The 15,419-nt window shown below is 40.1% G+C and overlaps 1 protein-coding gene across 2 annotated transcripts in view; it reads left to right on the forward strand.

The window, feature by feature from the left end:
• The window catches only part of TBC1D9 (TBC1 domain family member 9), a 55,517-nt gene that overhangs the window by 35,424 nt on the left and 4,674 nt on the right, over window positions 1-15,419 (forward strand). For both annotated transcript variants that reach the window (XM_075501024.1, XM_075501025.1), the window contains exons 11-17: window positions 482-599; window positions 1,575-1,860; window positions 2,983-3,112; window positions 6,654-6,752; window positions 6,873-6,941; window positions 8,212-8,452; window positions 14,358-14,423. In XM_075501024.1, coding sequence (XP_075357139.1) covers window positions 482-599; window positions 1,575-1,860; window positions 2,983-3,112; window positions 6,654-6,752; window positions 6,873-6,941; window positions 8,212-8,452; window positions 14,358-14,423 — 1,009 coding nt within the window. The remainder of the gene's footprint in view (window positions 1-481; window positions 600-1,574; window positions 1,861-2,982; window positions 3,113-6,653; window positions 6,753-6,872; window positions 6,942-8,211; window positions 8,453-14,357; window positions 14,424-15,419) is intronic.

Genomic DNA, 15,419 nt, shown 5'->3' on the forward strand with positions numbered 1-15,419 from the left:
CTCACAGATGCTGTGTCTTGACCTTTTCACAGGAGCAGAAGGCATGGGGAGCGCAGACTGCCTCTGCAAGGAGTGGTACGGCAGCGGCCATCATTAGCGCTGTAGGAGGCATTTTGTCTGCATCAGACCCAGATTCCCCAAGAGCACCTGTTGGCAGAATATCAGTAGCAGTGTAACTGGGTGCTTGCAGACCTGAGTAGGCCCTTGACTATGAAAAGAAATCTTGATTATTTTTTTTTTTCTTAAAAAAAAAAAAAAAAAACCCGACAATTTTTTGTGGTTTATTTGAGGTTTTCTTAACCTTCCTTTGAGCACTGGGAAAACACTGCCTGCTGTTTTTACAGGAAAATACTTGAACAGTTTGGGATCTGCAGGGGGAGATGTAGCTAATTTCCTAACCATAGTAACCACTTATCTGCCCAGTTATTGTGCTAGATATTGAAGAAAGGGGTCTAGCAATTTATATTTCTCTTTCTTTTAGGCTATGAATATTGTCACTTCAGTACTCCTCCTTTATGCAAAAGAGGAGGAAGCTTTCTGGCTGCTAGTGGCTCTGTGTGAACGTATGCTACCTGACTACTACAACACAAGAGTTGTTGGTATGTTATGGCGAAATTTTCTAAAATGACAGTACAAAAATTAACCACATTAATTGGTACTGTTTGTATTGAAACAAGCATATGTGTAGATGTATGTGTGGCATAGATACAACTGTGAATGCTAGTGGCAAGACAGCTTGCTCAGGAGAAGAGAAGCAATTCCCTAAACAGATACTGTGATAGTTAATAGTTTTTCACTTACTTAGGATTAGATGGCATTCTAAAGTGGCTTAAACAAAGTAAATAAAAAAGAGATGGGAGGCTAAAATTTGAATTTTAGACAATCCAGTTATCTAATTAAGGTAAGGTGGAAACAGGACCTTTTGGCAATTTGCAGAAGTCTTTGTGCCTGTTTACCTCTGATTTGAAAGGGCACAAGTATCTGAAAGCTATTGTTGTCAGATGACAGTTTCCTTGTGTATGTGGAAGTGAATAGCTCTTCAGTTTATCATGGAAACTGTCTTTACTGTAGCTCACAAATGCTTGAGATACTCATTCAGCCGTAGAAATGATTCTTCCTGGCCTGCTTAAGACACTGATGTTATGGCATAGATATGTATAACACAGGGTTCTCTTGAAATAAATCTGACCCTCACAGACAGTCACCCTGGCCTCCTCCAACAGGTGATGCTGAGAAGTCTTATACTAATTAGTAATGGTAAGTACTAAGCCATCATATAACTTCTGTAGGTGCTAGATCAAACTGACCCTTTCTTAGCTTTTATGAAGTGTATAATTAAAACAAAATAAGCTTATTACAGTTCAATTTGTATGTACAGCTCAGTAGTGGAATAGAATCTGTTATTTATCTGAAAGTGAGAAAATGTGTGTAAGCATCATGTAGAATATTCTTAGGTTTTGTATTTATATATATACATATATTCTCTATATATATATTTTTTTTTCTCCCCTAAATGGTGATGTGGTCAGTTGCTCTGGAATTAATGGACATCCAACCTTATTTATTTTCAACAGGAGCATTGGTGGATCAGGGTGTCTTTGAGGAGTTGGCTCGTGACTATGTTCCACAGCTTTATGACTGCATGCAGGACTTGGGTGTAATATCCACCATTTCCCTGTCCTGGTTCCTCACTCTTTTCCTCAGTGTAATGCCATTTGAAAGTGCAGTGGTGGTTGTGGATTGTTTCTTCTGTGAAGGAATAAAGGTCATATTTCAATTAGCACTCGCTGTCCTCGATGCTAATGTAGACAAGCTGCTTAACTGTAAAGATGATGGAGAAGCCATGACAGTCTTGGGAAGGTATTTATTACAGAAAATAAAGTATCTTCATTTTATTTTTCTTTTTGCTTACTTTTCTGGTTTGTGTTCTTTTATGTTGAAATACTCAATTTAAACCAGTACAATATATGTAAATCTTCCACACGCTTATAGTCTCCTTTCACCCATATAGGGTACTCTTTATATTATCTTAAAATAATGTTAAGTGACCAAAAAGATAGAAATTCTTCTTTCAAGACATTCAAATAAACTTCCCAAACCTGGTTATAGAAATTTATTTTGATTGATTATATGGGTTTTGTTGCCTCATCTTTTAAATGCTGCTAAGAAAAAGCCTTGATCAAGGGAAATTGTTTTGGGAATGGACTAAGCAGAACTCAGAAGAATTAGGTAGGCTCTTGAATGAATAGATTTCAGTGAAACAGGAGGCTCATAAATGGACTGGATAGAGTCATTTAATACAAACTAATACAAACTGAGTGTAACCTCTGATTTCCCCGTGTTTGGTGGTAGTGTTTAGTTTTCAAGATGCTGCTGAAACTTTGGGAATTTTTTTCCTAGTAAGTTTCATTAGTATAGCCTTACCGAAGTCTGTTTTAAATTTATTTGGGATTAAAGAAGACTGTGTTTATGTTTTCTCTGAAGTAAGCCTCAGTGCTTGCTGAGGATTTAAGTGTTCTGCAGCTACAAGGTAGAAGACAGATGATCTACTGCAGCTGCACTGGTGGGAGGAACAAGCCCTTAAAGCCACTTGTTAGGTTAGGCAGTAGTAGGATGGGAGGGTATGTAGACTGAAGCACACTGACCCTTGTTTCCATGGTGTCATAATTTCCTTAGCATATTTAAATAGCCAGAAGCAACAAACCTGTTTAGTAAGCCACTTGTTTGTAACTAGCTATATTTGAGCTATTTCTTGATAAGGATAATGAATTACTAGGGTTACCTTAGCTCTCTTTGAGAAGAAGCAGTGTTAGGATTTGTCAAATTACTGATGTTAAAAATCATGTAGTTTATTAGTAGAGAGTGGCTTGATCATTTTTACATTTAATAATCTATATGTAACCCTTATTCTATTAACCCTCAGAAGGGAGGGGGGTATAAATGAATCTTGGGTTTCTTATTTCTTTTTTTTCCCCCCACCAGATACTTGGACAGCGTAACTAATAAGGACAGTACTCTTCCACCCATTCCTCATCTTCACTCACTGCTCAGTGATGATGTAGAGCCTTATCCTGAGGTGGATATCTTCAGACTAATCAGGTCTTCCTATGAGGTAGGATAGGATTTCTTAACAGGAACTTGCTAACCCACACTAGTTCTGCTTTACAGAGGAATTTGATACTCTATAGTTTGGCTGTGCTTGGAACTGAAAGAACATAAAAGAAATACAGACTCATCTCAGAAGTGTGAACTGGGGCAGGGGAGAGGGGTTAGTCTTTCTTTTAACCAGAACTTTTAATTGGAGCTGTTTTGTATGGAAGCCTGCAGCATCAAAGGAGAGCAGTCCACAACCAAAAAGTGATTTACAAACAAAAGGCTGAACTCATAATTCCAAAAAGGTTAATTCTCAGCTAAGCTTTTTCATGCTTTTCCAAGCTGAAATATTTGTGAAATCCATATGATTTCAGAAGACCTTTCTATTATCAGTGGAACTTTGTTTCTTTTACCCCCCCCCCAGCAAATGCTGATTATGGGCATGGGCCGCTAGCTTCTGTATTATCACCAAAGCTAAAAAAATCTCAAGTGAAAGGAGCTGGTAATAACTAATATCAGTAAAGCACAGAACAAAGCCTGCAAAAACCCTAAAATTTGCAAACCAGTGTCATTGTCCTTAAATTTTAAAAATAAGCCATCAGTTAAAATAGCCCTGATGATTACGCTGGTGTATTAATTTTTTATACAAATTAAAGAATAACTTTAAAGAGTTATTTTCCTTAATTTCCTTTTTTCCTTCCATTGACATGCAGGGTAAATTAGTATTTTTACTTCAGGATGTAGGTTCACACTTGGGAATATGACAGCTGTTTCAGAGGCACTTCCTATGTCCCTAAAACCTCCTCGCTTTAATACCATGATATCCATTTAACAAGGAATTAGGTAGTCCTTAGTGTATTCTATGCTGAAGGGCAAATGGAATCAAGTTAGATATATAGTTCTTCTCCTTCACACAATGTTAGAATGGGGAGAAGGACGTTTAGGTGAAATTCTGTTTCCCTTGTATTTGTCTGATTTCCTCATCATGAAGACAGCTTGCATTGGCTTAACTGTTTTTAGATTAATAACCTGACTCCATGCAGAGCCAGTCTGTCTTTTTGGGACTTAGCAGCACAGAACCTTGTAGCTCCTTCTAGATAAATAACCAGCTGTACTCCAGTATAATTAGGCAAAACAAATAGCATGGGGAGTGAAGAACTGTGAGGAAAGCAGGAGTTGGTTGCAAAGAGAGAATTAGTTTCAGGAGAGTCATTGTTGTTGGTTGATTTGATTATTAAAAAAAACCCAACAATTCAATAGTAAACTATCAAGATAAAAAAACTTCAAGGCATCTGTTACTCAATGACTGTTACATTCCTCAGTTGTGTGCAGTCAGGGCTGGGAACTCACTGTTAGCTTTGTTGCAGCTACAAAGACCAAAATATCAAGTAGGCGAGCATATCTTTGCTATTTTTAGAATTTAAGCTGTTAAAGGTACTTGTTGGGTAACCATCTATGCTTAATCTTCTAGGCATTTATTGTTTACCAAAAAAATGCTTTTTCTTGGAGTCCTTTGTCCTACCTCAAACACACACACACCACTCCCAAGGGGGGGGAAACCTTGTCCCTTGCAGACTGTCCTATGATATTTGTCATGGGAGCGTGATGAGCCTGAGAACTTGGTGGAGGCGTAGCACTGGCGAAAGCACAATATTTGGATTGTTTTATGAAGAGCTACTTTCCATCATGCTCTGATCCTGTCCAGCTCTTAGGTAATCATGTCAGATGCATATATGAGAAGTCTCCAGTGAAAGCTGAAGTGATGCAGAGGAATTTTTTGGTAACTAAGTGGTTAGCACCCCTCTCTCTGATGATATTGAACTGACTTTCTACTTTTAAAAGAGAAACATTCTTGAAATAAGGGAATGTACATAACAAGTACATTTTACCCTGCCAGTAATTTTTTCATTTACTGAAAATACTTTTTAGTAAGAAATCTGTTATCTTTTCATTCAATTTTGCAATTAATTCAGAAGTAATAGAGCCTGGTGTTATCATAATTACAATAGAAGTGACTGAAATAATGTGTAATCACTACAGCTTTAAAAGCTGGTGTGTAGCTCACTAGCTGTCAATGGAGTTTAGACTCAGATATTAAGAGCTGTTATGTGCTTAACTCCTTTGATGTGTGTGTTAATTTGGAAGAAAAATAGGCCTTAAACACTGAAGCTACATCTATACTAGTATCTGGATCTTGGCCATTTTAACTAAACAACTGACACTCAAAGATCTATGCTGTTGAAAGGTTTGATACAGTTTTGACCTAGAATAAGTGACACGCTTCCAACAATTCCTTGTATGGTTTGAAAGTTAACATGGGCAAGGGACCATTCCCAGAAGGTAATTGCATGCAACCTTCCTTTTCTGTAGGCTTACATGAGTTTTAGTTGTATGGATGTGAACAGACCATCTCATTTGGCTTGCAGACCAGAGAATAAGCCCTGATTACTGGAATAGATGTGGCCTCAGAGCCACAAAAGACCTCTGTTTTCAAGGTTTTGTGACCTCTGTGATGCTTGATATTCATGGATGTTTATCTAGATTCCATTTTTTCAAAAGACTTCTTTATCCGCAAAACACTTCAAGTACATGTAACATCTTTTTACTCCCCAGGTACATGACAAAGGTGCACAGCTTTACAAATAAATGCAGCTTTAGCGTTAATTAGATCACACAAGAATGTGCTAGCAAATTATGATGATCTTATGTAGATGCACTTGCACTAGAAATATAAATCCATCCTGTATGAAAGCATATCTTGCCACCCGCTTTTAGTTTTACATGTGGCATACTTGATGTCTAGCATTATTGTTCCTGCTGGTCATCTGTGCATTTCTAAGTATGTTACAAGTGTTTTCTTGATGGCAAAAAACTTCTACTTATAGTTCACAAAAAGAAATCTTAGGGATTAGGCATTTCTCTAAATAAAAAAACACGGAATATTATTCCTAATAGGTTTTCCCCTAGGATGCTTCTGCAGTATATGCAGGAGCTCCCTGAGACCGTTATGTGTGTTGTGGCAAAAAAATGAAAATAAGACTTCGGCACTTTAGAGAATCTTCTTCCTAATGGAAGTTGCATTCTTGATGCTTCGTGTCAGATCCTCATGAATGTAAGGACTGCTGTACTGTCTCAGCCATTAGAGATCCAGTTAGTCTAAATATCTTTTCTCTCTGTAGCAATTAAGAGATATTCCAGGACAAGTTGAAATAAAACCCTGCAGGAGGAGTTGTGAAACAATCTATTCCTAGAGATTTGCCAAGCAAGAAATTTCTAATTTCTAAAGATTATGGTTTGAAATGTGAGGAGTTGTAACTTGATAAAGACCTGACAAATTAAATGAAAATAGGTTATTGGGAAAAATAAAATCTAGTGATACATTCCTAAAGTCTTCGTAACTTTGTCATGTGTTAGAAAAATGCCTTAACAGCAATTTTTTTTAAATATACCATTTGTGGTATATTGCATAATTAAATTAATTTCTGAAATACATTAAAGGCAAGCTAAGTATTCCAAATATTAATACATAGACTGTCCTGTACTTTTTTTTCTCTTTTAAGAAATTTGGAAGTATCCGAGCAGATTTAATTGAACAAATGAGATTCAAACAAAGGCTGAAAGTTATCCAAACCCTTGAAGATACTACAAAGCGCAATGTGGTAAGTACTGAAATAATGTTCCTTGCAAAGATTAAGGACAGTCAGTTTCTGAAATTTAAATTAGCTTTTCAATGAGACATGGATTTCAAATCTGTAACTGTTAATGTTATGTTTCGAAAGGTGCGAACTATTGTGACAGAGACGTCTTTTACTATTGATGAGCTGGAGGAACTGTATGCTCTTTTCAAGGTAAAGCTAAGTGAAGATAAGATCATGTGCCTGCAGGAAATGCAAACTTTTATTTTTGATATGGGACTGTGTCTCTTCTAAAGACCAGGTTGAGTCTGTGAGTTAATTACTATAAGGTAGCTTAATACAAACTTGAATTAGCTGCTGTATTGTTGAATATACAAAAAAAACCCCAACCAGTTGTTAAAAGCTCAGGAAATACGTAATTCACTAAATTATTTGTCCACAGAAAAAATGAATATACTGATGAAAACTATTATAATGAAAAAGTGAATAAATAGAGGCTTTTGATCAGTCTTTAGAAACTTACTCTCTACCTGACCCAAGTTTTGGAAATCAGCACAGAAATACCTTTATTCTATTATCTCAGACAGTTAATACTTCCATATCACAATAGCTGACTTTTGTCATTGTTAATGCTTTGATGTATACTGTATTATATGGAAATTTAGTGTCACAAAGTGATGTGTCTTTGTAAGTTGATTGTACAGGAATACCATTAGATCCACAAATTTAAAGGTGAGCAGTTAAAATGCTTGAGCTTCACCTTCATGCACAGTGTCTTAAAACAAGATACTTTCTTCCTCTGTTTAGTTATAACACAGATTTTTTGGTATACCATGAAGAATTTCTTTCCATTCAATTTCCCATCTATAATGTCAGGTCTTACAGTTGCCCAAATCCTGCAGTGGCTTCTTTCAGTCTTCCAATGGAATCAGTGAGACCAAGTGAGACAGTCCAACCCCGGCTGATCACTAGTGCTAGTGCTACTGTGCAGTGCTAGTGCACTAGTGCTAGTGCTACTTTATAGAGTATTTTTGATACTATGCAGTTCAACAAAAAATATTTCAAATAAACAGCTATTTTCATATGCTCTGAAATTAAAGATTTTATGAGAGTCCCCTTTCTGACTTGACTGTGTGGTGAGGTTGAAGGCAGTGACTAAGCACAACAAGCCTGTGTATATATGCAAGTCACAGCTGCTTATGGCTCTGTTCAAAACAGGTATTCCAGGTTACATCCGCCTGGGAGGCAGAAAAAGTTTTGCTTTATCTTCTTTTTTTTGTAGAGGGGTATCTTTTTGTGCTGGTTAGAGGAGAAACCTCTTGCAGAAGTGCCAAGGGCTAGGTAGATGGAAATACATCTGCTAGTCTTGTGTTGTTTTAAGAATGTGTGTATATGAGTTGTTTGGATTTTTTTTTTTAACATCGATTGCGATGAGTTGTTTACAGAGGTGATGACAATCTCACAGCATTTGCCTTCTATTCAGGCAGAACATCTGACTAGCTGCTACTGGGGAGGAAACAGCAATGCTATTGACCGGCATGATCCCAGCCTTCCTTATCTGGAGCAGTATCGTATTGACTTTGAGCAGTTCAAGGGGATGTTCGCTCTCCTGTTTCCTTGGGCATGTGGAACTCATTCAGATGTATTAGCTGCGCGCTTATTCAGGCTTCTTGATGAAAATGGAGACTTGCTCATCAACTTCCGTGAATTCGTCTCTGGGCTAAGTAAGGAGAATTCACAGCACTCTCAAAATAATCTGACCAAAATGGTTTGTTTCTAGGACTGGGGATCCAGTCCTTCAGAAACACAGATGTTATATTAGCTATCAGATAATGAGTTTGAGTTTGATGTATGCCAATTTGCATAAGTCACCTTTGTTTTAAGAGCTGTTCATGCTACCGTTCAGTTCATTTTGTCATGCCTGTGACAGTGGTTCCCACTGGGGTTTAGGCTGGTCTCAGTAGGTGCATCTACATTAGCCAGTGGATCACACTGGGAGAAGGACCACACGTGAACTACATGTTCATTAGGGTCTGAGGATTTCCCTGATGACTAACTCTCAACACAAAAATGACCTGCGACTTGTGTGTTTAATGGTGTGATTACTTCTAATCAAAGTATCTCCTTTGGCAAAGTCTTTTGTATGTTCTGTAGTATTCCTCTCTCAGTGACACTGCACTTTGTTATCTGCTCCTTAAACTTCCCCTGAAAGTTGGGAATTTAGACCTTTTGTCAGTGTTTCCAGCTCTGGAAAGGGGAGAGAGGCAGCATTTGCTCCCTTGGTTGTTCAGGAAGAAGACTTTTGAGAAATTTATGTGCACATATAAGGGGCAGGGGAAGGATAGAGTGAGGATGCTAGTTTTGCTCGCTCTTGAATAAAAGTGCTTCTGTTGAAGTCTGCTGACACTTCACATACATGTGTCCCTGTGTGAGGGCAAGGTATCATACCTCACAGTATATGCAGTGAGAGGTACTACCTATATTACTTCTGAAATCAATAACCAGGACTGCAGACTGAGAGAGAGAGCAGGATGGAAGTCACCTGAAAAGGAGAAAGTGGAGGTACGGGTCAGATAGGGAGGTTAAATGTCGTTAATGGAGGTGATGGCCCATGCAAGTCTTGAAGAAGCAAGATTTCAAGACATGAAAGTCAACATTGCAACAAAGAGAATGTGCAAGCCCCAGGATTATCATGAAGAAGCAAAGATGAGGCAGGAGCTGGCCACACCTTTTTTGGATGTAGCAGGAATTACTCCCTGTAAGTGACCAACATCTCACCATCTATCATGTTATTTCATGGCAACCTGACATTTCCTTCAGCTTTACATTTTGATCCTTTTTGAGAGAAAAAAGGTTTCCCAATCTGACTTTCAGCAACTCTTTGTAACAGTATTTTTAAGCATTAGGGCTCCAAATGCAGCCTTGCATTAAAACCTCTATACAGCAATGGTAACACCTGTTCTCTCACAGGTGCAAAATAGCTATCTGACAGTAAACTGATTGCGCACCTCCCCTTCACACCACCCAAAACCCCAGTGCTTCCTATGATGCAGTTCTGAATTGTATTTGAGGGACTGTTTGCCAGGTAACACTTAATGGCCTTTTGAGATGTGACCCATGGATTAACTACTCTTGCTGCTTACAGGATGCCGTTAATAACAATCAACCAGTTATTAGTTGAGACAGCATTTTTTTTAGAACCAATATTGAGTAATAAGAACAAGGAACAGCGTTGAGCACTGTGAACAGAAATGAATGTAAAATGCACAAATGTGGCTATAAGCTAACGTGACTGAACTAAAATCTTCAATGGGTTGAACAGTCAAAACTGCTCGTTCTGCAAAACCACATTTTTTTCAGAAACAAAGCCCAATGTGGCATAGCTTGAACATTTTTTTTTTTTTTAAGTCAACCCCCCCAACCCCTTTTTTGTTTAAGAAGCACATTGTTGTGGTTTAGCCCCAGCTGACAACTAAGCCCCACACAGCCACTCACTCACTCCCCCCCCCCCCCCCCCCCCCCCCGTTGGGATGGGGGAGAGAATCAGAAGAGTAAAAGGAGAAAACTTGTGGGTTGAGATAAAGACAGTTTAATGGCTAAAGCAAAGGCCATGCGTGCAAGCAAAGCAAAACAAGGAATTAATTCACTACTTCCTGTGGGCAGGCAGGTGTTCAGCCATCTCCAGGAACGTGGGGCTCCATCATGTGTAATGGTTACTTGGGAAGACAAACGCCATCACTCCGAACGTCCCCCCCTTCCCCCGTCTTCCCCCAGTTTCTATACTGAGCATGACGCCATATGGTATGGAATAGCCCTTGGCCAGTTTGGATCAACTGTCATGGCTGTGTCCCCTCCCAACTTCTTGTGCACCTGGCAGAGCATGGGAAGCTGCAAAGTCCTTGACCAGTGCAGCAAGAACTAAAACATCTCTGTATTATCAACACTGTTTTCAGCACAAATCCAAAACGTAGCCCCATACCAGCCACTATAAAGAAAATTAACTCTATCTCAGCTGAAACCAGGACACACATGAATGGTAACGAAGACAACACAGTCAACAAAAACAACATGGGATTTGTCTGAGCATATTTCACCATGCCCCAGGACTTTTGAAAATTCCACAAACAACAGCTGCTTCAGTCTGCCTCACCAACCCGATACGCCTTGGCTAAGAAAATCTCCTAAATGAGGAGTATCTTCTGTTGGAGCAAGATGCATCTGTTCAACAGGGGACTGTCGCCTTTTCCTTGTGGCTGTCCCAGAGAGCATGTTCAGAGGGTGGGCATTCTGGAGGTGACCTGTGGGCACCATCCTCTCTCTTCTTACTGTGTCCAAACAGCAGTATTGGACTCTGACACCGGTTACTCAAGTCTGTCTTTCCTAAAGGAAGCATCCTATTCAAGTACTTCTTAGGCTTGGCCCATCTCAGAGGGTGCTTGTTGACAGCTCAAGCAGCCATGGCACCTGAAGCATTTCTGTTTCACAGCTCTCTCTTTCAAAGGCCTTATTCCATGTAGCCGTAAGGATTTGTTCCCTTGAAGCCTCTCTTTGATGCCACTGACTCCTTCTAGGAGCTCCATGAAGAGGAGGTAAAAAGGGGTGCTGTGTGTCCCAGCATGGGCTCATGGCCCTTTCTTCTGTGTCAGCATGAAATCCTTGGGATAGGAGAGCGCTGTAATTGCAACTGGGAATCTCCATTTCCTTTTCATAGCCCCTGTAGCAAATAGCTCAAGAACCTCCTACTTCAGGTGCCTCTAGGGCCTCAGCTGAGCAAAGATGGAACAACCTGGCATATTCTTCTGTACACTTACTCTGTGTCATGTTACTGCAGTTGCAATAAAGGAGTGATCTTTCTTAGTTTGCTCTAGGAGTTGTGCTGCTCTGAAGCGGTTGTCAGCCTTGGTTATGAGCTGTTTGGGCTATTCACCCGTGAAGAAGCTCACCTGCACCCCCATACCACACTGGATTATAGCATGTCAGTTGTTGACTCAGGATCCCAGTAAGCTAGAGAGATTTCCACACAGACTCAAAGTAGCCCCCTGCCTCCCATCATGTTTTTTCAGTACTCCCTTCTCAGAGCAAGCAGCTCTTCCACCTCTCCAGTGACTGCTGGTGACTGCAGCACTCGCCACAGCCTTGTGCAAAAGTCAGCACCATGAAAAGTGTGTCTCTCAAGGAGTACCTGAGTGTATATATTAAAAAAAAAATACAAACAGTTTTTCTCCAAGCACAAGTTGCAGGAGGATGTTCAGAAAGCAGAGTGTTAACTTCACCACTCCTCTACTCCTTTCAAGGAGCTAAATGCTGTACAAACACTCCGCACCCCTCCACCTGTGTTCAAGAGAAGGGCAACTGAAGCCAACACTTTTATGTTGTCACTAAGTTTTATATTAACAGAATAAAGTTCTAACCTGTTTAATTACTTTGTTAATGGCCTCAAAGAAGACAGGGGCAAAACTGTGCACATATGACATTATGCCCAGGAAAGACTTGACACCTGCGCAGTGTTGACAGAAGGAGAATAGTCAGAAAGGGGGCTCAGTGAAGGTTGTTCCTAGTCATGCCGTGAAAAGGGGTGTGGTGGTCAAGCCCTGCAAGAGGTAAGAGCAATGGGTGAGGACATTGGTTGCAGTGTGAAGGTAACAGCTTTCTGTTACCTTTCTGTTGCTGTTTCGGGTAGAAATATTCAAAGGGTGTAGTCATGCTTTCTTCTAAGCACAGTTTCTTCTTTCACCGCAAAGTAAACTTAAAACTTTTGGATAAAAACTGGCAATGCATTGTCTGGGACTCATACTACAAAAAGACAAGACTTGTTGAAAGTTGAAGGTTTTAAGACTTGTGACTCCAGAGTGCCAGGAAGGAAGTATTTCTGGTTGGGACTAAGAATAGTCTTACCACCTCCCCAGTGCTGTTCACAGGCCCTTAGCAGGGTCATCTGCTTTGCTGTTCAGGGATGCAGGGGCCATGCAGGAGGCCACTGAGTTCTCCAGGCTCTCCTGTGAAATTATTCCTGTAATGCAGCGTGCAGGTCAAAATGGTGGCCTGAGCTGAGACAAAGGTCTCCCCTAACTCTCCATAATAGGGCCATTCCAGAGGAACGTTCCTCCTACCAGAGGTCCGTTCCTCTTCTGTTGTCTTTATGAATGTAGCCTATTTTTTTTTATTATTGCTTAATACAGCATCAGTCCTCAGATCTTGGGTAGCCCACTGCAGCTAACTGTCAGGCAGTTCCTGAAAATTGCCAGTAGGCTGTTCTTCCTTCTGTAAAAATTTGTGACCTCTCCCAGGGGAGACCCAGAGGGTTGTCTCTGAGAGAGCCCAGATAACATCTTTGGTAGACTTGTCCCACATTGGGTTGTCTTCATTCACGTACATTTTGAGGGGAAAAAGGGCCTGGCATTAGGAAGCATACAGAGGTTCATCTCAGGCAAGAAGCAGTAGCAGTTGAGCTTTTTCAGTTCTCTTTGCATCTGGGGACAGGGAGAGGAACAAGCCTACATGTGTCACCAGATACCCTGTGCCCTGAATCCTGTTTTGGTGAATGCATCCCTAGCCGTTGCTGGAGGCCGCAGAACTGCAGCCCCTTCTGTGCTTTGGTTATTTCATGTCACCTTTAGCAGTGGGGCACTTCGCGTGGTACCTGGGTGCATAACCTAAGACGTAGTTTCACCAGAAGAGAAAGCATTATCTGTACAGTGCGGTACACCAGATAGGAACATAAGGAGGTTTTGTGCTTAAAAAGGACCAGGTTGAAAGCAAAATGGCTAATGTAGATGTACTTAACTCTTTGGCCTAACATCTGTCTTTACTGTAGTCTTAAGCTTTACAGTAGACTGTGATGGTTAGCATTTGCCAAACCACACTTTGTAGTTTGTATAGCAGAGGTAAGTTGACATGGTAGCCTGTAAGGTAAAATAATCTCTGCTTAACCTAATTAATGAAGGTTAATTCATTTGTTTATAAATTACATGTCACAGCAAGTAAGATTTATTAAGAAGTCTGATTATTGGTTATTTCAGTACTTTAACTAAAATTCATTTAATTAATTGGAAGGAGGGGCTACAATAGACCGCTTGGATTTCATACAGCTAATTGTACTGTAGACCAGAAAGGAATAGGGGTTGAGGTGGGTAAATGACTAGAAAGTATTGCCTGAACATCAGTTTAGCCCGCGGCTAAGCTGTGATAAATGCTGTTTACTTGGATTTCTCTCTCTTTTTTTGGTAAATATCTTACTGTTCAAAATCATGTGATGTTGTTATTGGATCCTCAGATCAGAAAGTTTGAAGTCCACACAAAAAGGTCATCTTAATTTTCAGCTGGAGGCCTTTCTGAGTGTTAATGTGATGATCACAGATTATTTTTGAGCGTTACAAAATAGACAGTTAATGAAGGACCCAAGGTTGAAGTATAAAACTCAGGGTAAGGTGGTCTGTGTTCTCTTGCTATTTCTACTGCAGATCGTATGATCTTAGACGTCAAGTGATTGCCTTATGATCTCAGGCTGTAAAAGGAGTACAGTGCTTTCCAGAGTAAATGCAGCAGCTTCTAAAACAAAATATTGTAGCAATAATAAATAGAATGGCATTGAATGCTGAGTATTAACATACTGTATATAATGCTGTTTAGGTGCAGCATGCCATGGAGATCTTACAGAGAAGCTGAAGCTACTGTATAAAATGCATGTTTTGCCTGGTAAGTAGATGATGATAAAATAGCTGTCGTCTTATTGAGAACAGAAATTTGGAGCAGAGTTGTTTATGACTAGCTTTCCCAATTAAAAATTAATTTGTGGGAATTATTGTAGCTGTTTATGCAGCAGTAAAATAAAAGAGCGTCTACCATAACCAGACATGGATTTCAAAAGTCTGAAAGCACCCATGCAGCCCTCTATTGCTCTGGCCACAAACAGGCCGTTTATATGTGTCTCTTGCCTGTTTAGCTGGGGTTGGTGACTTCCCCCATGCATAACAAATACAATGTTCTTCAGCATTTGTTACCATAATGCACTTTATTTAACAGTGAAACTAGCTTAAAATGTTCCTGCACGCCCTGGCTACACGTTTCTGTCCTTAGGCTTTCTTCTTGGTTTCCCCTCTGGGCTGATACAACTGTTTGCAGAGGGAAGCTCCAGATCATTTCATAGATGTGTTTTCCAGGGAGCTGTACAAACTATTGGACTCAGCTAAGTGAGGAAGGCAGTTTAGGGTGGAGAGGGGTTGGAAACATCTCAAAACAGTTTTGCCCCTGAAGAAAATGATGTCCTGGAACTATATTCTCTCTGGCTTGTCACACGTGTGCCATAAAGAACCTATTGCTGTCCTCACTGAATCTGCGATTTAAGTATGTTGCAACTGTGTGGGTAGTTATAGTTCTTGTGCACATTTACATCCTCTGGTAAAGATAACCTAAAAGCTTTGAGAGGACCTTCACCTTCATGTGCTTTGAACCTGTGTCCCTGATTGCTTGGTATTCGGGGACTGGTAAGCTCATACCAAATCATGAAGGACTGTTTCCAGCTAGGAAAGGGTTCATACCCTGCTTAGGATACACTGAGCTGCACAGAGGAAAGTAATGGAAGTAGACATGGGAAGATGGGCAAGCCAGCCTCTGAAGGCAAACAGCTACTTGTTAGTCAGACCGTATTGGATATCGGGGAGGAGACAGCACAGGTCCAGCTGTTCATCTCCT

The sequence above is a fragment of the Mycteria americana genome, chromosome 4, assembly GCF_035582795.1.
Source record: "Mycteria americana isolate JAX WOST 10 ecotype Jacksonville Zoo and Gardens chromosome 4, USCA_MyAme_1.0, whole genome shotgun sequence".
Lineage (NCBI taxonomy): Eukaryota > Metazoa > Chordata > Aves > Ciconiiformes > Ciconiidae > Mycteria > Mycteria americana.